The sequence below is a fragment of the Anomalospiza imberbis genome, chromosome 2, assembly GCF_031753505.1.
Source record: "Anomalospiza imberbis isolate Cuckoo-Finch-1a 21T00152 chromosome 2, ASM3175350v1, whole genome shotgun sequence".
Classification (NCBI taxonomy): domain Eukaryota; kingdom Metazoa; phylum Chordata; class Aves; order Passeriformes; family Viduidae; genus Anomalospiza; species Anomalospiza imberbis.
This window is the reverse complement of record NC_089682.1, coordinates 4161269-4185203: the sequence shown is the minus strand read 5'-3', so window position 1 is coordinate 4185203 and position 23935 is coordinate 4161269. Positions and strand designations below refer to the sequence as shown.

Sequence of the window (23935 nt, the reverse complement as noted above, 5' to 3'; positions counted from 1 at the left end):
GAAGACAGTGAGGGGGACAGTGATGTGAGCCTCCTGGAGCTGCCCCCAGAACTGGACAAAGTCCAGGAATGGGAAGTTTTTGCGGCAGACGGGCTCCCAGTGCCCGTCCCTCGGGAGGCCTGGCAGCCAGCTGCCCCCAGGAAACGTCCCTCCCGCTTCAGGCGGGCGCTGCGGGCGCTGCGGGGGCTGTTCCAGTGTCCTTGCCTCAGGCCACGGACGGAGGAGTAAAACAGACGAGGAAGAAGATGAAGGCAAAGAAGGTGAAGAAGAGGAAGAAGAGGAAGACGACCGCTCCTGCCGGTGCCGCCCCTCTGGTGTCGGAGCAGCAGCTGTTCGGTTCAGCTCGAGGGGCTGAAGGATTGCTGCTGCAGCTCCTCCAAGCCAGGGAAGGGAAAAGCTTTTGGTTGGGCCAACAAAGCCAAGCAAGCCAAGCAAAACCAAACCAGGCAGAGCCACGAACGCCTGGGCAGTGAGGCTTGGGAAAAGGGAGGCTTTAGCCCTTCCAACGAAGCCAAAGCTCCTCCCTTCCCTGCTCCACACACACTCGGCCCCGGGCCCTGAAGGTGCAGCGACCATTTCTTGGGCACAAAGCAGAGGCTCCTGGAACAGACTCTCAGCACAAACCACTCCAAGACAACGGCAAAGAAGACAAAGACAAAGTAGATGAAGACAAAGACACAGAAGAAAATGAAGACAAAGACGATGTAGCAGATGAAGAAGACACAGACAGTGAAGAAGATGGAGATGAAGAAGATGAATAAGATGAGAAAGAGGAAGAATACAAAGATGAAGACTAAGAAGACAAGACGGAGAAGGCTTATTTAAGAATAGATAGAAGAAGAGTAGTAATAAGAAGTTAAAAATAGTTAGAAGAAGAAGAGTACAAGGAATAGGACTAAGAATTTAAAAATAGGTTGAAGAAGAAGAAAAAGAAGAATAGGAATAGGAGTAGGAATAGGAATAAGAATATGACAATACATAGAAGTAGCACAGACAAAGAGTAGTAGTAGTAAGACAGAGTAGTAAGAAGAAGAACCATAAGAAGAATAGGAATAGAAAAATGAAGAGAAAATTTATGGAATAAATAAAACTAGCAAGTAATTTCTTTTGATTACTTATTGTATATTTCTATTACAGTCTATGATATAGAAACAATCCTATACCATATGTTGTAATTACAATACATTTTAATGTCCCCACACTGTTCCCGTTATTGAAGAATCTGTGTGTTTTCTAAAAAAGTTTGTAAGGCACAAGAGCAGAGTGCCCAGATTCCATGGGCTGTATCTTAGAGTTGCCCGGGTATTTTCACAGCCCGTGCCACGGAGTGCCCTGTGAGCAGTGAGTGCTCAGCCCCAGCGGCAGCGGGAGAGTTCCCGGCCGGGCCGGCAGGGCAGGGCTGTCGCTGCTCTCTGCAGGCAAACTGAAGGTGCAGGTTGAGCCCGGCCGGGAGAGAGCTGTGCTGGGAAGCTCTTTGCAGCAGGGCTGTGCAGCTGCCACAGCCCTGCTCTGATGCTGCCCTTGGCCAGGTCTTGGGGGTCTGGTGGTCAAGGTGACCCTGAGAATGCAAAAGTCTTTGCTTCCCAGCCTGCTCAACCAAAGAAGTCTGAATGCGTAGAGTTGGCTTCTCAAGGTATTTTATTTTCTCTTATCTATAACATACTTTCCCAAGGAGCTGTGGTCTGTCTATCTGGTCTGTCTTTGACAGACTCCCACTCCCTTGAGGTCGTGTTACCATTTTATACTAAAAACTACGTGTACTGTGTTTACAATAACATGTTAATATTGATCATTTATGTTGGACAGTGTTTCTGTACCTTAAACCAATAGAAACGTGTCACCTTCACAGCAAGACATGGAGGGCAAGAAGTAGGAGATGGTCAGGACACACCCAAATACCTCCATCTTGTCCCCTTGAACCCCTTATTATAAAACCCTAAAATTCTACTTTTTCACCCTGTGTTAATTCAACTACCACACTACTCAAACCCTTGTGGCTTGTAATTCCTCATACAAAGTTGGCAGTTTTTGCCACGGGCTAAAATCAAAGCCACGGGTGTTTGTGACTTGGTGCCAAGGTCTCCGAGCCCCCTGCCAGGGTCTCGAGGCAGCCAGGGCAGCCAGAGGGATGTCCTGGGTTTGCGCAGCCAGGGAGCTGAGCTGGCTCAGAAAGGCAATGCCAGTTTGGTGTGGGCGAGGAGCAAGGGCTGCTCCTTCCCAGGCTTGCTGTGGCTGTAAAGGTGCTGCGAATGTTCTTCTCCCCATTTTCACTTCTAGTTTGCATGCAAGACATCCAGCAGAAGGAACTTGCAGCTGACCCTGTGGCTAAAGCCTTGCCCCTCTGCTCCCCTGTCCTGCCCAGGGCCTGCTCAGCCGAAAGCAGATGTGCATGCACTTCTGGAGTCCATACAACTTCTACACCACACAATGGTTGGGGCTGGCAGGGACCTTTACACCTCATGTAGTTCCAGTTGATTATCTCCTGCTCTGTGCCTCCTCTCTCTGACAGGTGTTTCTTCTTTCTTTCTCTCTCCCTTTGTCACACTTTTTGGGAAATAAAATCTGTGTTGTTGAGTAAAATCCGTCTGTTGCTATCCCATGGTCTCATTTGCCCCTTAATCAGGGCTGTATTTGAAACAACCAAGTGAAAAGTAAAGTAATTTGATAAGATAAAAACTGTGTATATATTAAAAAAAAATCTAATCATCCTCAAGGGGAATTTAACATGATCTCCATAACAAGCAGGTCTTTTTTGAAATTCCTTTCCTGAAAGTATCCCACAGAGGAAGCTGTGACAAACTCAGTTACCAAAGTAAAAGACATTCAAGTGATTTTGGTTAGCACTAAAATGTCCCTTAATGAGGGCAAGCGGCATCTCTCCCTCACTGGATCGTGACACATGGGCAGGGACACCTTCCACTATCCCAGGTTGCTTCAAGCCCCAATGTCCAACCTGGCCTGGAACACTTTCAGGGATGGGGTGGCCACAGCTTCTCTGGGCACCCTGTGCCAGAGCCTGCCATCCCTCACAGGGAAGAATTACTTCTGAAAAACCTCACAGAGTTCTGTCCCTGGAGCCAGGCTGGGGGTGTTCCTGCAGCCCTGCCTGCCTGGAGCAGCCCTGTGCCAGGCAGGAGAGGTTCCCCCAATGCAGCCCCAGCTAAGGCAGCAGCAGCTCCGTGCTGCTCCTGACAGATCCCTGTGGCAGCAGCTGCACAGAGCTGTGTAGCCAAAGACCCCAAAGCAGCACACACAGAACTGGACCAGCACCAAAACACTGGGGCTGTGCTGGTCCTACTGGGCAGCCCCACAGGGCTCTGTCCCAGTGAGGGTGGCTGCAACACATTTTTGGGTCCCCTGACTTCAGGGTGAACATGGCACAAAATAGGAAAAATGGAGCGGGAACAATGGAGTGCCTGAAAAGGAAATTACTTTTAATGACAAATAAAAATAGGGACGATGCCCAGGAACCCAGCACAGCATAGGGACAATCTCCAAAGACCAGAAACAAGGGAGAGGTAACAGTATATAGACTTGGGGGTGGAACATTCTTAAAGACAATATATGGAAAACAAGTAACCAGTGGAGGAGTAGAACTTGGACTAATTAACATAACAACTCCAAAGGCTTTTGGGAGGAGATCTCAGGCTTGCCCTGAGTTAGATGAATGTTTCCCAGGGCTTGATGCTGAGGTTTGGTGTGAGAGGGGTGAAGTCTGGCTGACTTTTGTGTTCCAGTCAGGCTGCTTCCCCCAGGGTCAATACTGAGCAGCTGTCGCAGGAGTTTGGTGTTGGCATTTCTATTTTTGGGAGTGCTCCAGGGTAGGATTAATTTTTCTTTTTTTCTGGGATAGCTTTCAGAGAATTACAGAATCCCTGATGGTAGAAAAGATTTCCCAGCACATCAAGTCCAAACAGTGCCCAATGCCCATGTTGTCACCCAGATAATGTGGGTGACAGACCACTGAGTGCTACGTCCAGGTCTTCCTTGGCCACCTCCAGGGATGGAGACTCCACCACTATCTTGGGCAGCTGCTTCCAATGCTTAACCACCCTTTTCATTAAGAAATTCCTGCTGATATCCAAGCTGACCATCCCTTGGCCCAGGTTGAGGCTGTGTCCTCTCATGCTGTCACTTGTTGCCAAGGAAAACAGGCCAGTCCACACCTGGCTGCACCCTCCTGTCAGGGAGCTGTGGAGAGCAGTGAGGTCTCCCCTGGGCCATTCCTGCTTAACTCCCTTCCCTCCCTTTTTTTTTGAGCACAACCAACTTTCTCAGTGAGTGAAGATCCCTTTGGGGCAGCAACTCCCAGTTTTGTGCAGTTGTTCCAATGTCCCAAAGGTAAGAAATCATGCTCACAAAGCTGGGGAATCTTTGCTGCTCTCAGCACCTCCTCAAAGAGTAGCTATTTCTGTGGATTTGCTGATGACCCCAGAGCTAAGATCCCACTGTTCTCAGCAGCGCTCTTGGAGCAGTTGGGAGTGCTGTCAAGGAAGGGGAGGGATCGCTGGATTTGCTTGGATCAAAATGTGTTTTCTGGATTAACACAGCGGTAGCATGAAACAATTTAACTTCATGTTTGTATTACCCACATTAACACCACAATTTATTTGTCTGTTTCTACTGATATTTCCTATCAAACAGACTCTTGGGATTCTGTCCAGAGAACCAGAGACGTTTCCCCTCAGCTAAACCAAGCCACCATCATCGACCTGCACCCGTCCTCCACCTACAACATCCGCATGTACGCCAAGAACCGCATTGGCAAGAGCGAGGCCAGCAACGAGCTCACCATCACCACTGATGAAGCAGGTATGACCTGGCTTTGCAACCTCTAAATTCTGTGGGAATTATCTCTCTCTGATGTCAGGAATCGTTGCATGAAATGCTGCTTCTGTGGCTGCAGCTATATCAAAAGGAATACTGAGTTATTCCTGTGGAACAGCGTGAGTTTTGCAACCTCATTGTGCAGGGCTGTAATTAAAGCTGTTCAGTGGCATCTAGTGGTCAAAGAAGACAGTGTGCTCCAAATTTTCCTTGTGATGCTGGGAATAAGACACCTGTATCTACAGTGAGGCAACTTAATCAGCAACATCCTGGTTTTAGTGGTGATGCCTCCCCTGTGGGTATTGTGGCTTTCCTTACATGTTTAGATATTAACGTAGGTAACTAATTTAAATTTTTCCCTTTGAGAATGTTGATCCACATGAATCAGCTCTTCATTTGAATATTCCCTCACTCAACCCAGCCTTTATTTGAATAATCCCTCACTCAGCCCACTCACCATTTATTTTTCTGGCCTCTATTTAAGTCTCTTGGCTGTCCCTTGTTAGTGTCATCCCCCTGATCTTTGTTCTGTTGTATTACAGAATCACAGAATCATTTAAGTTGGAAAAGACCTCCAAGGTCATTAAGCCTGACCTTTATTTTTTACCTTTAACCTTTTATTCTCCTGCATCAGCACCAGGAGTACTGTGTTGGTGGCTGGAGCCACTCTCATGTACATGGAATTTCTGCCTTCCTTTACCTTATGCTAAGTCAGCACAGCTTCCTTCTTTGGGGACTTAGAGATGACAACATGGTAACAGTGTCCTGGCAGTGAAAATTCCCTTTCTCTTTCAAGATTCATGTTGATACTGGATTTGAACACCCAGAGACTGATTTTTAGTTCAGCTCCTGTGAACGCAACTGTGAAATTCCCACTTAATTTTTCTTGGAATTTCCTACAATGAAAACACGGTCCTTGTCAGGACATGGTTTTGGTTCTGAGAGACTTTCTGAGTAGGAACAGGACACAAAATCTCACAGTGGAAAGCAGAATAAGCTGGAGACAACATAAGTTGCATTTCTTTTATCATTCCAGCAGAAGAAAAATGTGAACAGATGTAACAATGAATAGTTTGTTTGAAAAATACTTATTTTTTGATCAGAAATTTTCTCTTCCTTTGTGCAAAGAAAGTGTGAAATCACTAGATAAAATAGACTATCCATTCTTCCAGCCAGAGCCATCTGTAACCCCAAAATGCCCATCCTTCCTTGTGCAAAACAGAGGGCTGGGTCTTGGATCAGCTCTCTCATGCTCTCTTATTCACCCATGCTTGGAATGTTTTTTACTTGCCAAGTTTTTCCTGGCTGGTAATTAAGTTGTCAGGATCAGCAGCTGCCCTTGGAATAAAAAACAGCTTCCCCCTGAGCAGGGTGGAACCTTAACATCACATTTTATTCAGTTCTTTGTAACAAGGTTTCAGAATAAATGTTCCTTTTGTCGCTTTTTAGGAGCTGTTTGTTGGTAAAAAAAGACCAGCAGTGTGGAACTGTATTCAAAAGTCACTGATCTACCTAGGGAAGGACTGGGAGGGAGGAGGTCAGGCTTAGGCAGAGTTTGTGATGTTTTTCTCTTGGGTTTTTATTTCAGGGGATGCACAAAGTGTAGGAACATCCCTTTTTTTGATCACTGTTTACTTCTGTTCTCTGCTTTTACAGCAGGCAATGGGGAACAGCATGGGTGCAGGGGATGAGAGAAAAGCTAATGAGCAGGGAGCAAAATAAAGGTCCAAGAAATACAAGATAAAAACCAAGAAACTTGGAAAGGGGGCACAGATTCTGTATTATGTATCACAAAGAAATTTCTCTATTAAAAAGAAACCTGCAAAAGATCTCTGTGGCAAAAGGATAGGTAAGGATGGAATGATTTCAAAGCTTGCAGACCACATCTTTCTTTCCATACAACCCCAATTAGCTCATGTGTTGGAAAATAGATGCCAGTACACACTTATAATAATACTTGTCAGAAAAAAAGAAGCATTATGGCCATGGCCTAATACTGAAATCAATAGAGGAAACAAGGATATCTGGGTTTTCTTTATGTCCTTGCCACAAACTCTGTATGACATTAAGTATGTAAAACAAATTACTTCTTATTTAACATCTCCCTATGGTGTGCTGGGAGCACTTAACTCTTCAGGTTTGTGAAAAAAACATTGGGATCTTTTGAGGAAAAGTCAGGATTTTTGGGGGCACATTTTAAACCCCATTTTTAGGATCAAATGCTTCACTCAAATTCCACTACATTATAACACACCCCAGAGAAGTGGCATTCATTTTTGTCAACAGGAGGACAGAATCAAGGTCAGGCTGAAAATTCATAGAGATCTAATTTTTGCCAGTGGACTTTTTCCTCTTCTTCTTCTTTTGTATTAATGCAAGAAGAATGGAAATAAAGTTCTTTCAAGCTTTGGAAATTTCCCATGTGAAGGACAGTCAGGAATGGCAGAGAATAGAGCATAATTAATAACTTAAACATATTATAGGCTGTATTCTCTGCTTTCATCAGTTAAAGCAAAACCTTCTGGTTCCTTTCACCACAGCTGTCATTTATTACTGCTCCACCTCTAACAGCCCCATCTCACCCTTTTTATTGCTTTCTTTCCTTCGTCCTGCTATTAAACTTAATTTAATACCTTTTACTGAGGCCGTATTCTGCATCAAGGGAACCCTCTGCAGCAGCTCGAGGTGGCTCCATCCCTCTCCTCAGATCTTTCCTTTGCAGTGATTTACCTCACTGAGCATGCAATTTACTGCACATCTCTCTGTTCAATCCCAGCTGATCCCAATCTGCTTTGTAGCTGCCCAGCTGACGAGGAGGTTCCTTCTTTTTTCGTTCACATTTAAAGCCTCCTGCACACCTTTGGCACCATGTTGATGGTCCATAAAAGTTTCCCTGGCTCAGGCAGGAGTTGAAAGAAGGTTTTCCCACCTGCCAGTTGTTTTTTTGGCTGGTTTCCAGGCTGGAACTCTTACTGGGGAGGGGGAGAATGTAAAGTGTGCAGGATTTTGTGTAAAGTATCTGATATTGGACTGAATGTGCTCAGTTTCCAGTGAACATCAGGGATCCCACTGGAAAATTTGCAACAAGTTGAAAGCAGGATTAGGAGCTCCTGGCTCACTTGCTTTAAATGGGTTCTGCTGCTTTTCTGTGTGGATTAGGAGCTTTTGGCTCACCTGCTTTAAATGAACTCTGCTGCTTTTCCATCACCCCAGGGTTGTGACTGCTGAGAATTCCTCTTGCCTATCTCACTGCAAGAGTATCTCTAGCCAAGAAAACCACAATTGTTCATTTTATTCTATTAATTTCATTTACCAGCTTGGTATGTTTTGGCACGTGTTGTATTTTGCTGTTGGCCAGAGAGGGCACCTGAATGCAGAGATTCCTGGCCCTGCTTTTGTTTGGTGAAGTTTTCCATCTGGCACTGACTCCAACCTCTGTGATGCTGGGGTGTAAAGGTGGTGATATTTTATGTGAAATGCTGAATTCCTTGGGCTGTGAGGGCCACTTTTGATGCAATTTCCTTCTCTTTCCAGCCCCTGATGGTCCACCTCAGGATGTGCAGCTTGAGCCTATATCTTCCCAGAGCATCAGAGTCACCTGGAAGGTAAATACTCACACATCCACAGATCAGATAGGCTGTGTCAGTATGTGGATGCTTTCAGGGGAGTATTATAACAACTGTGCCTTGGTTGTTTTATTTAAGAGAAATATTGCAGATGCCTTTGCTAACAAATCCTAAAATATTTGCCACTGAAGGGAACATTGTGCAAAGAAAGCCTTCCATTGGAGAGTAAAAGTAGCAACTGCTTGCATTTCTTTCTTCTTTCTGATTTCGGAGATAAGGCCACATGTTTAAGAAATGAACACTCACAAAATTTCACTGTGGTTCTGGGCAAAACTTCCCCAGAAACCATTGGAACCAATGGGATCTTCTTCCCATTGCAATAGACTTTGGGACAGATTTTTGCTGCACAGAGAGAGAGTCTCAGTATAGTCCATGAAAACTGATGAAGAGTAATGAATATAAAAATATCACCAGCTGGTATCATTTAAAAATCTGGCATGTCATGTGACTCAATTTTTCTAGGTTTTTCCCAGTATTTTGACAATAACAGAAAGTTTTAAATGCTTCGGTATGATACCAGAGGTACTTAAATCATGTTTTAAATGGTTTTGTGATATATATTGCTTGATAATTCCATATATTTAAAATTCTAAAATATGTAATGTTAAGAGCTAAAGTGGCATAATAATAATAATAACTAATTTCTATATGAATGTTAAATTACTTGTTCAAATGTGGGAGATGTGGCTTTTGTCCTTTTATATGGATTATTCAGAAAGTCAGGAGCAGTGAGGTTCTGCTTATTAACCAAATAACTATGGGTGATTGGTTATTTATTGCATAATAATGAATCTATTGTAGGTTTAAGGCAGTTAGTTAAAAGACAGGTCCGGAACCTCTTCTGCACAGGTCACAAAAAATGCAATGCTGATTCCTGGGTCTTGTCCACATCTTAAATTTATAGCAGGGTTGCTTTTCACCAAAAGATTTCCAAAACCAAAAGCTGTGTGGTCACAGATCTACCTGGAGTGAAGCACAACAATGAACTTAGAGAAGACATGGATTTAAATCCAGCACACAGTCAGTAGAGCAAAGGAAGTAGTTTTTGAAGCCATGCAAGGGTGTACAGTGATTCTCAACAACTGAAATAAATTCTTAATAGGATTTTTTCTTTTTTAAGCCACTTAAGAAGTGTGACTATCTGATGAAGTCAACTATGATCTTCAAGCTTCTACACCTGAGTTTGTTTTTATGGATTTTTGGGTAGGCAGATTGAAAGGCTTTGTTTTCTTTTTCAGAAAGTTCACTCTGGGGGATGTTTTTAAAAACAGCAAGAGAAGATGGGCACCACTGGCTCATTGCTGGAGTTTATAGCTGCTGTTTGTGAAGTTCTGCCATTAAATTTTATAGCTGCAGATGTGAACAGGCAGCTACAGGACAAACAGAATTCCCACACCTACATTTCAATAACTGCCTAAAATATAGTTCAATTTGTACTTCAAGGACACTTCAAGTACAACTGAGTGTGTCCTGGGCTCTGGGTGTTGTCTGATAATGAAGGATATCAAATGAGGTGCTGGGGTTGTGTTCTCAAGATCGTGTTTGGAATTTGATTTGAGAATTCTTCTCAAGCAAAATCCAGTGTCTAATACAACAAGATACAGAAATGAGTTATATATTGAATACATACTTCATTATCTTTGTCTCATGAGCTGAAGGGAGAGATGGATTTGGAATGAGCTTAAGGTGAAGTCACTGGGCAGGGTTAGAGCTTGAGTAGTCCTACCTTTACTGGAAGAATTATTTCCTAAATGCCAATTTGTAAGCTGATTTTCCCTATTAAGAAGTCCCAAACCAGGAGCGAGCCACTTACTTCCCTTGATTTATTGCAGTTTTCTCCAGGTCAGAGCAGTTTTGGTTCATTACTCAAAAAGGCACTTTAAGATGGTCCCACAGACATAATCCAGTTTGGTTCCATGCTGAATCCTAACTTTTGGGTAGGTCCCTACAGTGCTGTGCAGAAGGCATTCCTTGAGTGTCTAATAAAATGCAGTTAAGAATAAAGAAATACCCTATGAGATCAATACTATGTTGTCATGGAAGCCAAAAAACAAGAAAAGAACCTGACCTCGGTAGTTTTTATTTTGGAGGCATGTGGAGCTTTAGGTATGAAAGGCTATGATAACATTGAACAAACAGCATTGTGGTGAAAACCATGGTTATATTTAAAGCAGGCAAACTTTATTAAAATACAGTGTCAATAACAGCAAAAGGATCAGGGAATACCACATTGATTATCTTTCATCTTGTACTAAATCCCATTTCTGCAGCTTGCTTTGGCTGTAAATCTTCATTTAAAGTTTTATCTTAGCCCACTCTTAGAAAATCCCAGTTAAGCAAAGTTGTGTTGGTCTGTGATTTGTTTAATCCAATATCTGTGTGTCCACATAAGACATTGGGTTTTAGACTGAGCTGGTAAATAAAACTCACCACTTTTTGGTTGATTAAACTGGTGCAGAGATAATGGGAATTAAACAGGAATACTCATTCAGAACAGAGCACGAAAATATGCATTTTTTTTTTATGTAGTACTTTACCTTAGGTAAATTAACCCATTAAATTTAGACATGGGGAATATTCCATTTCCTCTTTATTCCTATTTACACACACACAAAACTATAAAATGTCATACTTTATGAAAGTCATTGATACCCTGTTTTAAAATACTGAATTCTTTGAAAAAAGCAGTAAGGGCATGAACTGAAACTTACTTTTTCATAATGTTCTATAGCTACTGACAAGGCTTACAATATTTTTCCCCAAGAACACTAAGTTGTTTCACTCAATTTTCTACCAAAAATGTGTCTATACACCAGAAGGAGTATTTATCAAATGAGTCATGTGTGCAAAAAGTCAACTCAAAATGAAGTTTTCAGGTCATAGTAAAAAGGAACATTGAAATTGTTGTGAAGCAGAACATTTCAATGATTTGTCCTGAAGTGACTTGAAGTTGGTTTTATATTGTTTCAAAGTTGGGGGGGGGGGAAGTAAAAGGTTAATATATTATTTAAAGAAAAAATCCCTTGACTTAAAACAATTATGAAGAAGTTCATGAAAATTTCAAAGTTTGTCATTTTATTCCAATTCAAAGTGAGAAAGTATAATCGTAGAATTTCCAGTGAAGAGGCTGCTGTGGCTGCTTTGTTCAAAGTGTTTGTCTGGAAGTCAATTTGTTGTCCGTCAGGATGAGCAGAGGGACGGAGCAGCTCTGCTGGCAGGAAAGGCTGGCACAGCTGGCATTGTTCACCTGCACAGGAGAAGCTTTGGGCTGAGCTCAGTGTGGCCTTGCAGGGGCTGGAGGAGCCCCAGGAAACCTGGAGAGAGACAATTTCCAGGGGATGCAGGGACAGGAGCCAGGGAATGGCTCCCACTGCCAGAGGGCAGGGCTGGATGGGAGATTGGGAATTGGGAATTGTTCCCTGGCAGGGTGGGCAGGGGCTGGGATGGAATTCCCAGAGCAGCTGGGGCTGCCCCTGGATCCCTGGCAGTGCCCAAGGCCAGGCTGGACACTGGGGCTGGAGCAGCCTGGGACAGTGGGAGGTGTCCCTGCCATGGCAGGGGTGGAACTGGATGATCTTTAAGGTCCCTTCCAACCCAAACCATTCAGTGATTCTATGAATATATCTGAACTCAAACAACGAAAATCTGACCTTAGCTTCCACCCCCAGATTAAAGCTACCTCCTTCTGCAAACATTCAAAGATCACAAGGCCATGGCATTGTCCAGAATAGGTAACACACTTACAAAGGGCTCTGGTAATAAAATTACCTGTGTGTTTCTAAAGCAGCTGGGGAGTTTTTGACCAAAAAACCCAGAGAAATATTCAAACAGGACACAGTTATACTCTTAGATTACCAAAACACAATCCCTATCCCTGCTGTGTGACTTAGAAGGATCTCAAGATCTGAATCTGCTAATTCAATCAGCTACATCTGGTCAGAGTAATGCAGTGGGAATTGGAATTATATAATCACTTCAAGTTCTGTGTCTGTTTCTCAGGCAAGAGGGAGAAAAAGAAACTTCTCAAGAGATTGTTCAATCAATCAGTGACACACATTTTAATTTTGTGAGGGGGCTGGCTTTTGCAAAGCAGTGGTTTTGATGGTAGTGGATGAAAGGCAAATCTCACCCTGGTTTTATTACCTCCAGTTGACTATAAACTCCCCCAAAAAAGACTCCTGTATGAGTCTTGTACTCATACACAAGAAATGAGTATTTTTCTTGAGAATCTATTTTTCAGGAGATTTAATGAGATAAAGAAGCAACAGAAGTTGCTGCCTCTGCCAGTCCAACCCATTGCTGATAAACTGCATCGCAAAGAGCTTTTTTTGTGGGCCAGTGGAACAGATGAGCTTGTGGGCATCTGTTGGGAGGACTGGAAAGAGATTTTTGCTCCTGGATTACAAACTGTGCCTTAAAATGCATATAAAAATAGATATACTAAAATATATCTGTTTTAATTATTAAGTATATATACTAATTATGCCTCATATAGATAGAAGATCAGGCAGGAACATCATCATATATGGAAATTGGTCCAATACTATTTAAATATAATTTTTGTAGATATTACTGTCAATAACAGGCGTTTTCCCTGAGCTGAAAAATCTCTGCTTTGCACTAGATCACATTTTATATTGCAGAGCACACAAGTGATTTCCACTAGTCAGGAGCAGGGAATCTTGCACTGTGACTGAGAAATGTGGCACATAATTATGGGGAACCATTTTGTGCTGTCCATATCCCTGATTGCCAGATATATTGCAGCTATTCAATATGCAAATCCCTGCTTTCCAAATCATTGTTGCCTTCAGCACTCATTATCTAATCATCTTTCTGCACTACACACTGAATGAACAGAAGCATATTTCAAAGCACAGCATAAAATTTTCCTAATGCACGGGACTGAATAAACTCCTGTGACTGCCTTGCACAGATCAAAAAATTCCTTCCTAAAGGTTCAGTGAATGGTGGGGGTTGCTGGCAAAAACAATTAGTAGTGAATGGTGGTCTGGAGGGCAAATATACCCTTATCAACTCAGCTTGGATTGATTCACCTGAAAAGAGAAAAAAAACCATCACCAATTCACTCTCAAAAGTGTCTCTGTACTGGATTTTTCTGTGCATGAACCATTTAAAGGTCTTTCAGCACAGATTTGAAAAAGACACACCTGAAATTTATAATTTATATGATTGAAAAAAGTTGTTGTTTCACGTGCAGGAAGTATTTTTGAATTGTCGCCTAGAAATAGACTTGCATTGAGTAGGGAAAAAAAAAAAAGTTAAACTTTTTTGTTTTTTTTCAATAATTTTAGGGGAAACAACTTGACTTTGGATGTGTGCACTTAATGCGTAACTTTCCATTTTCTGTTCAGGCTCCAAAGAAGCACTTGCAGAATGGAATTATCCGTGGGTACCAGATAGGTTATCGGGAGTACAGCGCGGGGGGAAATTTCCAGTTCAACATCATCAGCATCGACACCACCGGGGACAGTGAGGTTTATACACTGAATAACCTGAAAAAATTCACCCAGTATGGCATGGTGGTACAGGCCTGTAACCGGGCTGGGATTGGACCTTCTTCTCAGGAAATCATCACCACCACTCTTGAGGACGGTGGGTCCTTGGCAAACAGCTCTCATGGGATATGTTATTAACATTATTATTGTTTTATGTCTTTTTATCTTGTTTTTATTGTTTGATTAGTGCTGATGAAAGTAGGGATGATAAAAGGCCAGTCTTTAGGTAGAAAGGTGTAAGAGAACAGCCTGCTCAATGAGCTTGTCTGATTTTCATTGCAAGAGTGAACTTATTTTACCAGGTAAATAAGAATAACTCTACTAGTGTGATATATCCTACTGTGAATGATGTCGACTGAGACCAAAAGTTTCATTAAGAAGCCAAATGATTTGCTGTTCAGATATTTGCAACTGTTGTGATCTCATCATTGCTCCAGAGTGATCTCACCATAGTTTTGAGAAGTAAAACTCTGAAAGAAGAAGCAATATTGTGGTTTTTGTTGGATTACTGCTGTTTTCAAATCGATCTACTGTGTAACCAGAGCTCTTGTACTGCACTGTCTTGTCAATCTTAAGAGAGATGTGTGTTTTTTCAAGGATATCCAATGACAGAAAAATCATTGCTATTTCAGGCAAAATTCACCCTGTCTAATCCAAGGAACAATATAGATTTTTTTTTTTCAAACTGCATAAAAAGTACTTCTCAAACAATGAGAGGGAGTCCTCTAGTGGAAAAAGAGAATGATCCCATATCCAAAACAAAGAGCTCAGTATTTTAGAGGGTTATAACAGCAAATAATAATCCTAAAGGCCATGCAAGTCAGATTTTCATCTACTGTAAATCTACATCAGTGTCCTGAAACCAATGCCAGCTTGGAATCTGACTTTTACATAGACAAAATGGAATATTACACATCTAAAATCCTCAAGAGCCACAGATTTTGAGGCAGGCTATTCATGAAAGCCTGATAGCTTTTTTTTACTCTTAATGTTTCTAGGCTTAGCTTGCTGCGAGACCTCAAAAGGCAGCATGCTCACACAGGGCATATATTTTATATTATAATAATTGGGATTTTTTTTTTCCTTCAGAATCCAGCATACTTGCTTTTCTTGGAAATATTTTTGGTTGTCACTCAATTTTGAGTCCCTCTTAAAACTAAATATGCCAAGAGCTTTAAAAGCAATGCCAGTTACTAATACTGCTGTATTGCTTTGACACTAAATGGCCAACAGAAAATGCCTTAGATTTGTTTGATTTTTTTCCTTTTTTTTAAATATCAGAAAAAAAAATATTATGACCACTTTTTCCTATGTTTTTTAAAGATGTGCCCACTTTTTTCTCCCTCTACCAAATTAAAGGGGCATCAGAATTGTCCACAAAGGTGAAATTTGGCTGCAAACTTTAAAAAATATATTTAAATTGCTTACAGAATGTTCTACACATTGCAGTGTCAGAACACACTTATATTTCAAAAGAAGCAACAAAAAGCCTATTAAAAGAAAAGTCAGCAAGTAAGGAAACAGTACATCAAAAGTCATTCCAGGGAAAACAGCTGCACTTGCAGAAACGTGGATTGTAGCAAGAATAAAGGATTTGCACTGTTAAAATGTGTAATGGTAATTAAATATTTTGTGGTGGGATAGAGGGGAAAATAAAGGGTAGCTAAAAGATGAATATTGAGTTGTTTTCATTGTGTTAAAATGGTGAATATCTTATTCCAGTGCCCAGTTGCCCTCCAGGGAATGTGCAAGCCACTGCCACATCCCCAGAAACCATCTCCATTTCCTGGTCAACGCTGGCAAAGGAAACGCTGAATGGGATCCTGCAGGGATTCAGGGTTATCTACTGGGCCAACCTCTTGGATGGAGGTGAGAGACACCAATCTGTTACCAAGTAAAAAGCTGTATGTGGCCTTTATATCATTTTCTCTCTGGTGTGAAGGCCTTTTACTCCCTTTTCTTTTTGGTTTAGAGAAAACTTTGGCTACCTGTGAAGGAGCAGTTTTTCCTAGAGCCTGAACAGAGCAGCAAAGCTGCCTGGAGGAACCTCAGGGAAGGCTCCCACCATGGGTTTGCAACCCTCCCCAGGCCTCCCGTGGTACCCAACACGACCTGAGCAAATTTCACCTCAGTTACAGAGTCCAGAATGTTGGGTTTTTTTTAAAGAATGGTGACATGGATCTAGAAGAAACCAGCCCAAACCCAATTTTTACTATAATTTGGTTGGTTATCTCTTTGCCTACTCGATATGCCATCACTTATTTTTTAATAGGATGCATTTCATCTCCGTAGCTGAGGGCAAAAGAAGGAAATGTCTCTGGGAAAAGCTTGTTATTTCCATGCCAGCTTTTTCTGTTGTGTTTTTGTACTCTTATCATAATTCCTGGGGAAATAGGCTCCAGAGCAGTGACTGAGTGAAAGGTTCAAAGGAGAATTGTGATGCTTTACTAATCTGCAATTTATTGCATGATGATAATTCCACGTATGGCCCTTTCTTGTAAATTAAACAAATTAGTAGGTTTGAGATGCACATGACTTTATTCCTACTTGCCCTGTGGATTTTTCACAGCTGTCTCCCTTCTTTTGCTTTCATCCACCAGAACCACAGTTCACTCTCACCTGCAGTTGTGCAAATCCTACCTCTGTTAGTGTGGAAAGGGGAATTTAGAGTGGAAATGTGACTCAGAGGCCCATTGTCCCTGCTGGTAATATTCAAAAATATTTGGAAATTTCCCAGCAATTCCTTTAAAAATAAAGATTAAAAATGTATGAGAAGCATACAGAAAAATGTAAACATGTAGGGCATAAAATTGAATGTTTACAGTGACGCCTATATTTTTGGATCAGATCCTGTGTGGATATTATCACATCTAAGCTCCTATGTGATGTCTCACAACATGATGAAAAAAGATGATGTTCATGCCATGCTTAAAACTGGATTTTCTTCATTTACTCAACCTTATTTGCTGCCCCAAATATGTTTAAAGCTTTTTTTTTTTTTTTTGCCATATGGGTTGTACTTCTTAGCTTGCTGAAAAAAAAACTATTAATATGAAGTGCATCATCTTTCTTCAAGTAAATCTGATTTTACCATGTTTAAATCTATTGTTAGGCACCATTGCTGCTATCAAGTGCTTTGCAGCAGCACTTGCTGCATATTTTAAAATAAAGGGGACATTTTCTTCATTTTCCTTATGAGAAATGGTCTTTCTCATAACCAGAAAATCTTTATGAAGATAACCAGCGTTCTCATTTTTTTTTTCTTTAGGGGATGTTTCACAATAATCTCTTCTTGTTATTGGCTCTTTATGAAAAATCTCATAACTTGTAGAATTTCTTCAATTCTCTTCATAATATTTTTTTTTTCAATTGCAACAAAAAAAGATAGTTTGAAAATAAAAAATGGGTCTGCTTCAAGTGGTGGTAAGAGGTCAGGACACAAATGAATTCATTTTAATTCATTACAATTCATTGCTGTTCTGTAATAATGAAGGTTTCCTTGTCTGGGACACCCAAATTTTCCACAGCAGGTATCAACACCTGGAAGAAGAGTGAACTTGGCAATAACTCAATTTTTTTTTTTTTTTTTTTTTTAATAGAGCTGGGAGAGATAAAGAATGTCACTACTACCCAGCCATCCCTGGAGCTGGATGGCCTGGAAAAATACACCAACTACAGCATCCAGGTGTTGGCTTTTACCCGAGCTGGGGATGGAGTGAGGAGCGAGCAGATTTTCACCCGCACTAAAGAGGATGGTAAGGAGTGAAAGCATTTTCCATTCCCACTTCCAGGAAATGTTTGTTTGTCTCAGGCAAATATTGCACACAGACATGTAGAGATTGAAAACCCAGCCCTGGGGTGTCCCAGCCCAGGGAGGAGCTGGAGCTGCTGCAGAGAGCCCAGAGGAGGCTCCAGGATGAGCAGAGGGATGGAGCAGCTCTGCTGGCAGGAAAGGCTGGCACAGCTGGCATTGTTCACCTGCACAGGAGAAGCTTTGGGCTGAGCTCAGTGTGGCCTTGCAGGGCCTGGAGGAGCTGAGAAGAAAGATGGAAACAGAATATTCACAAGGGTCTGGAGTGACAGGACAAGGGGGAATGGCTTCAAACTAACAGAGAGTAGTATTAGATGGGGTATTGGGAATTGGGAATTGTTCCCTGGCAGGGTGGGCAGGGGCTAGGATGAAATTCCCAGAGCAGCTGGGGCTGCCCCTGGATCCCTGGCAGTGCCCAAGGCCAGGTTGGACACTGGGGCTTGGAGCACCTGGGTCAGTGGTAGGTGGCACTGAATGGGCTTTAAGGTCCCTTCCAACCCAAACCATTCTGATATTCTATGAAAATGGGAAAAGGGTGAGAAACTGCTCTGGAACATAATCTTATATTACTTGGATCCCACTAAGAATATTTTTTTCAGTATACATACATACACATACACATACATATAAATCCTCCAAATACCTCTTCCCTCAAAAGCAAATAACGAACAAAAATGTCTTACCTTTGTTCCTAAACCAAAGCATGGAAAATTCAATTCCTAATGCTGAAAGTTGAAGAAACTTTTAATCATACACAGACAGAGACACGTGAGTTTCCATAATCACTTTATTGTAATTGTAACTATTATAATCACTTCAGGTCACCTCAGTAGGATGCCATGCACTGATCTATTTGTGGAGCACTAAAATTCCAAATTCAGGGGAGGTTTTGTCCCTAACCTTTTTTAATGCCTTGGAAATGCTATGAGATGTACAAATGTATTTTTTGATCCCCTAAATGCTTTTGAAAAACTCGATCAAGACTTTTTTATGGTACAGATAAAAATGACCACAGTCCTCTCAGTGAGGTTACTTGAATAATGTTCAATTTGTAAATTCTCCTGTGAGTTATGCAATATGTTTTCAGGGAAATTACTCAATAGATTTTCCTTTCTTTTTTATCCACTTAATTGGTCACTCGTGAATATATGAATATACATGCCAATTTTTTTATTTGTAATGAGATTTACAAAAGTGACAAGAGAACAGGTCCAGTAAATTAACTGACTTGATGAATTCTGTGCTTTTTTCTCCAATGAAAAATTGTGTGAATGAAGTTATTAATTTTTTCCAATTAAATATTAAGGGACTCATTCTAAAATTTGCATACATTGTAAGGTCACCTGGCCCCAGCTGTAGCTGCATCCAGGGGATGCAGTAAATGAAAATTGCTCAGCTCTAGACTTGTGTGTCTCAAACACTGAACATTCTGATATCAGCCTAAAGTCCTTTAACAGTTACTGTGGAGCACCCAGGTCCTGACTCAGATGCTCTTGGGACACCTAGTGCTTGGATGTAGATGGATTTATTTCAATGAAAAAAAAATCTAAAATGTAAAATCTAAACACATGCAGCATTTCCAAGTTACTTTTTGTCAAGTAGATCCCAGCATAACAGACCTTCCCTGAATTCTCTCTGAACACAAAGGCTCTCAGCCATGGGCTTTGGGAGTGAGATTTAAGCCACCAGGAGCCAGGAGTAATGTCCCACACTGCTCCAGGAGCTTGGGGACAGGCTGGTCTTGGGGACATCTGGTTCATGTCAGAAGCCTCAAACATTTCTTCTCCTCCTCCTCCTCCTCCTCTTCCTCCTTCTTCTCTTCCTCCTTCTTCTCCTTGTCCTTCTCCTTGTCCTCCTTCTCCTTCTTCTCTTCCTTCTCCTCCTCCTTCTCCATCTCCTCCATCGTCTCCTTCATCGTCTTTGTCTTCTTTTCTTCCCCCTAGCCCAGCCTCATTTGGTCGTCCCAATTCTTGGTGGCGGCTCTTTTGCCGTCTCCATCCCTGGGATCAGACAGGCCCTGATGAGGGGAGCACATTGCCTCAGGCTGTGTTGGGCAGCTGTGCAAAGGCTCATCTCTCGCCTTTAATCCTCCTGGCAGCTCAGCAATGACTCGCCCTGAGACAGCCTGATGAAAATTTCCAGAGATTTCCTGATGCCTCACACTGGTTCCACTCATTTAATCTTTTGTCCAGGAAGTAAATGGGAAGGTGTTCCAGAAAATGCAATGATTTCATATTCAGCTTCAGCTTCACAACTTTTTACTAAGAGCAGGAAAGGTTTTGAGTGGAATATACAGAGACCTGCAGTTAAGCATAAGCCAAACCCAAAATCCTGGATCTAAACATCCTGAAGGGTGTGAAAGTTAAAGAGGAAAAGAGCATTCACACTGGCAAACTCTGTGCACCAAACAGGTGCCTCATTCCTCAGAAGAAGGGACATTTCTACTGTCATTTTCTTAGGAAAAGTGTTCTGTAGAGGATTATTCAGTAGGACTAATTCCAGTGCACTTAAAAGATTCTGCCCTGAAGTGAGTTTTAGCACTTCCTTGGCATATGAAATAAATTAATTGGAATCCTAACAGAGCTTAGAACTGGAAACTTTCTATCTCTGCTCCCAGACCTTCTCTGGCTAAAATTATGACACAAGATATTCCACCTTCCTCTAATAAAATCTAGAAATCTGGGACATTTTCAAGTGGCTGCCAAGCCCTCCACATCATTATTGCTACGAGGCCATATCTGATCATTAATTCCTTTCTCTTTTTTTCATTTTTTTACATGAGAGGAAACTTTTCTTTGTGAAATCAATGGTGCAGCATTTTCCACTGCTGCTGGAAAAGCCAGTCAGGGCCTCCTGTGACTTCTCTGTTGGTGTTCAGCTAAAGACATCAACCCGAAATTTCTTCAGCAGGCTTGAAATATCTAAGGGTAACCCAGCAAGAGAATCCTGGGTGGAATGTGTTGATACTTTGATTCCTTGTAATGTTTGATACTGATTTTAGACACCAGAGGTCAGACACTGCTGCTGATCACCAAAGGAAATGGGAACAACTCGAGCAAATAATAGGAAATGAGCCTTCAAGAAATGAGCTTTCTTTTTAATGTGATCATATTTATGGGTTTCATCTAGCTTTTCCCCCCTCCTTTCCTGAAAGCTGACTTCAGAAAAAAATGCTGCTCTTTTTGGAGTTCCTCCTGGCAGAAAAAATAAGCCGAGAAGAAATGTCCAGTTTTTAAAAATTCATTCTGGTTTCGTCCATTACCTTTTCCACTTTACAGTTTCTAACAAGCTGCTCATCCTCTTCACCTGGAGACTTGATTTAATAAACCATTAAAAATTAAAGCATCTCTTCCAGTTCTTTTCCCCGCTGTGATCAAAATGCAGTTTGTAAGGCTTCTTTCTCCGTTTTGCAGCAAGAGGGAGCATGTGTGACAAATTCCCTCTCTGCTCCTGTGCTGCAAATGCAACATGAGCCAACTATGGTTGAAACAAGGAATTTGCTGCCTGAACAAGCCTGGAACATGACAGAGCACCTTGGCTGGCAGCAGTGCCCCGACCTTGAGCAGACCATGAGAGGACACAGACCCCAGAGCCCCCATCCCAGGAAAGCTTCCTGCAGCTGGGAATTTGGTCTGGGTGTCTGTCAGAGGTGGCATCTGAGCTGGCTGTGACACAGAAGGATTTTTGCAGCAGTGCTGTGCTTCCAGCTCTCTGGCATTCAGAGCCAGGCAAAAGCTGCAGCAGGAAGGAAGGGAAAACAGAACCAAATCCCTCTGCCAGCCCCTCTACCTGAATCCAGAGAGGTTTTCCTCCTTTCCTTCCTCTCCCTGGACACCAAGCTTCCTGACCATTGGCATGAGAGGCACAGACAGCATCTGGCAAGCTTTACATTATTCTGAAATGATTAAGCAGAAATCCAGTCAGGTGCATGTCCAGTACTCCTTGGAGCAGAGCTCTGCTTGGGTTTGTTCAGCTGATGAGGGTGACTGGGCTCCGTGATGAAAAATTGCCCTTGATGACCCCTTAATGCACATTTTTCTAGCGGTAAAGATCTCCAATTTTATCTTTTTGACTAAGAAGCAAAAGGCACAGAATAGTAAATGTTCTCCTTGGGAAACTGGCAGAATTTGATAGAAATGGTGTGCTTAATATGAGGCCAGTTCAGAGTAAATTCACATGTGGATGTGTTTTGGCTGGCAGAGATCTGCATTGTAGGTGGAATATCTACATGAAAAAACAGCAGCCAGGGGTTGAGTTTATTTTGGTTTTTCTAAGTGCAGCCAGCGGTGGAATAGTCCTGTGTCGTGCAGAATTAAAACCCTGTTACAGAACAAGGCTCAGATTTCTGACTTATTTGCCATATCACTATTAAATGCACCACAGTCTGTGCATTTGCCTCCCTGCTGCTCAGTACTGTGAAGAAAAATGGTGATAATCTCTCTGCTTATGAAAAGGAGAATGAGAAAGTTCCTGGAGCTCCTCCCCATTATCTGGCACATCTAAATGCTGTTTCCCAGCCCTGTTGTATCAGGATAATTGCCTGCTCTGCTTTAGCATTTCACTTGCACTGTCAGGAATACAAAGTGTTCTCCTCCACATGAAAGCAGGATGCTATTTCTGTGTTTTTCAAAGCCTTGCTAGCTGGAGAATGAGGCCATCTTTGATCTTAAATTTGCCACATCTGCTCCCTGGAAGGCTGCAAGGTTGTTTAGAAGCAGTCCTCAGCTGCTCACCATAGTTTTACCCCAGTGACCATGGGGGAAAAGAGGGGTCTAAGGCATTGTGCAAAATCAGTTTGTCTTTCTGGGAGCTGTGGGAGTCAGTGTGCTAAATAAAGGTCCAGGGAGAATTCAATAAGGCAGCTCGGGTCTCCTGATACTGCTGGCTTATAATGACCGAAGCCTGAAAGGCTGGGGATGCAATGGCAATGAGGGAAAATACCTTTAGTTTGCTTGGCAAGGCTCAGGATTTTCCTCTCCAGGATCAGGCAGTCACCACATTCCCCAACCACAACTTCTTCAGATGCCCAAGGAAGCCAGTTTAAAAAGAAATGCTTCAGTTAATGCTAAGAGAACTCTTATGAAGTGCAGGGGATGGATTTGACCAATGACTTTACCCTCTGGACAGAGAACAGTGGGAGTCTGTGGAGCACGAGATGAGATTCTGCAGGATTCCTACCAAGGAAATGCAAACACTTCCACACACACAGTGGAATGCCACCCAGCTTTCATGTGCACAACCCAGCAGTGCAGCAAAAAGAGGACTAATAAATGAATATTCAGAGTAACTTTGGCAACACTGCAAAAACTGCTGCCTGATTCCAACCCAGGGAGGTGGAGGGGTCCTTGGGTTGAAAATTTCACTATATGTCTTCCTGAGTTTCTTTCTGGCCCCTCTTTCTGCTGGTCTCACACCAGACAGCAGCGCAGCAATGACAAGGAATGTTTCCCACATAGGCCCAATGACTGGAAAATGCCAGATGAATTCTGAGTTAATCCCTCAACAGTTGGCAGCCATGACCAATTACCATCAGAACCTGTCCCTATAGATCACACCCTAATTTAACAATAAATTGCATTAACCTCATCCATCTATTTGCAGTGATTTCCAGAAAACATTGCTATCCATAAAGGAATCCTCCTGTGGGTTAGGTAATTACCCTGGAGAGCCAGCTTTCACTCCTCAGCAGCAGGAGCAAATAGCATTTCTAATGAGCTGGGTATAAATAACAAGTTGGATGCTGTCAAGCATCAATATTTACTCTGCATTGGATAGAGCTGCTAACTGAATTAGCCCCTTTGCAGTGAGGGGCTGGGTTTGCATGCAATTATCATCATGACGTTCTCACTTGATGCCTAATTAGCTCTCTCAGCACACTATAAATAGAAAATTCACACCCAGAGACATTGCACTGAGTGGTGCCTGTCAGTTTTTTCACATCGTCCAGGACCACCTATGCAGATATAAATTTGAGGGTCTCCTTGCATTATTTTTACACAAAAGATGAGCAAATTTAGATCCCAGGCTGGCTGACTCCTCTTTATGGGCAAAGTTCTGTAGCAGAATAATATCTGCTTGCTTAATTGAGGTAGAACAAAAATTCTGAATTTATCTACAAATATCAGCTTGCTGGACAAGGGATTTTTTACCTC

At 42.2% G+C, this 23935-nt stretch overlaps 1 protein-coding gene across 3 annotated transcripts in view; it reads left to right on the top strand.

The window, feature by feature from the left end:
• The window catches only part of DSCAM (DS cell adhesion molecule), a 443286-nt gene that overhangs the window by 341941 nt on the left and 77410 nt on the right, over positions 1 to 23935 (top strand). For all 3 annotated transcript variants that reach the window (XM_068179584.1, XM_068179590.1, XM_068179585.1), the window contains exons 15-19: positions 4645 to 4812; positions 8362 to 8432; positions 13829 to 14069; positions 15695 to 15841; positions 17572 to 17727. In XM_068179584.1, coding sequence (XP_068035685.1) covers positions 4645 to 4812; positions 8362 to 8432; positions 13829 to 14069; positions 15695 to 15841; positions 17572 to 17727 — 783 coding nt within the window. The remainder of the gene's footprint in view (positions 1 to 4644; positions 4813 to 8361; positions 8433 to 13828; positions 14070 to 15694; positions 15842 to 17571; positions 17728 to 23935) is intronic.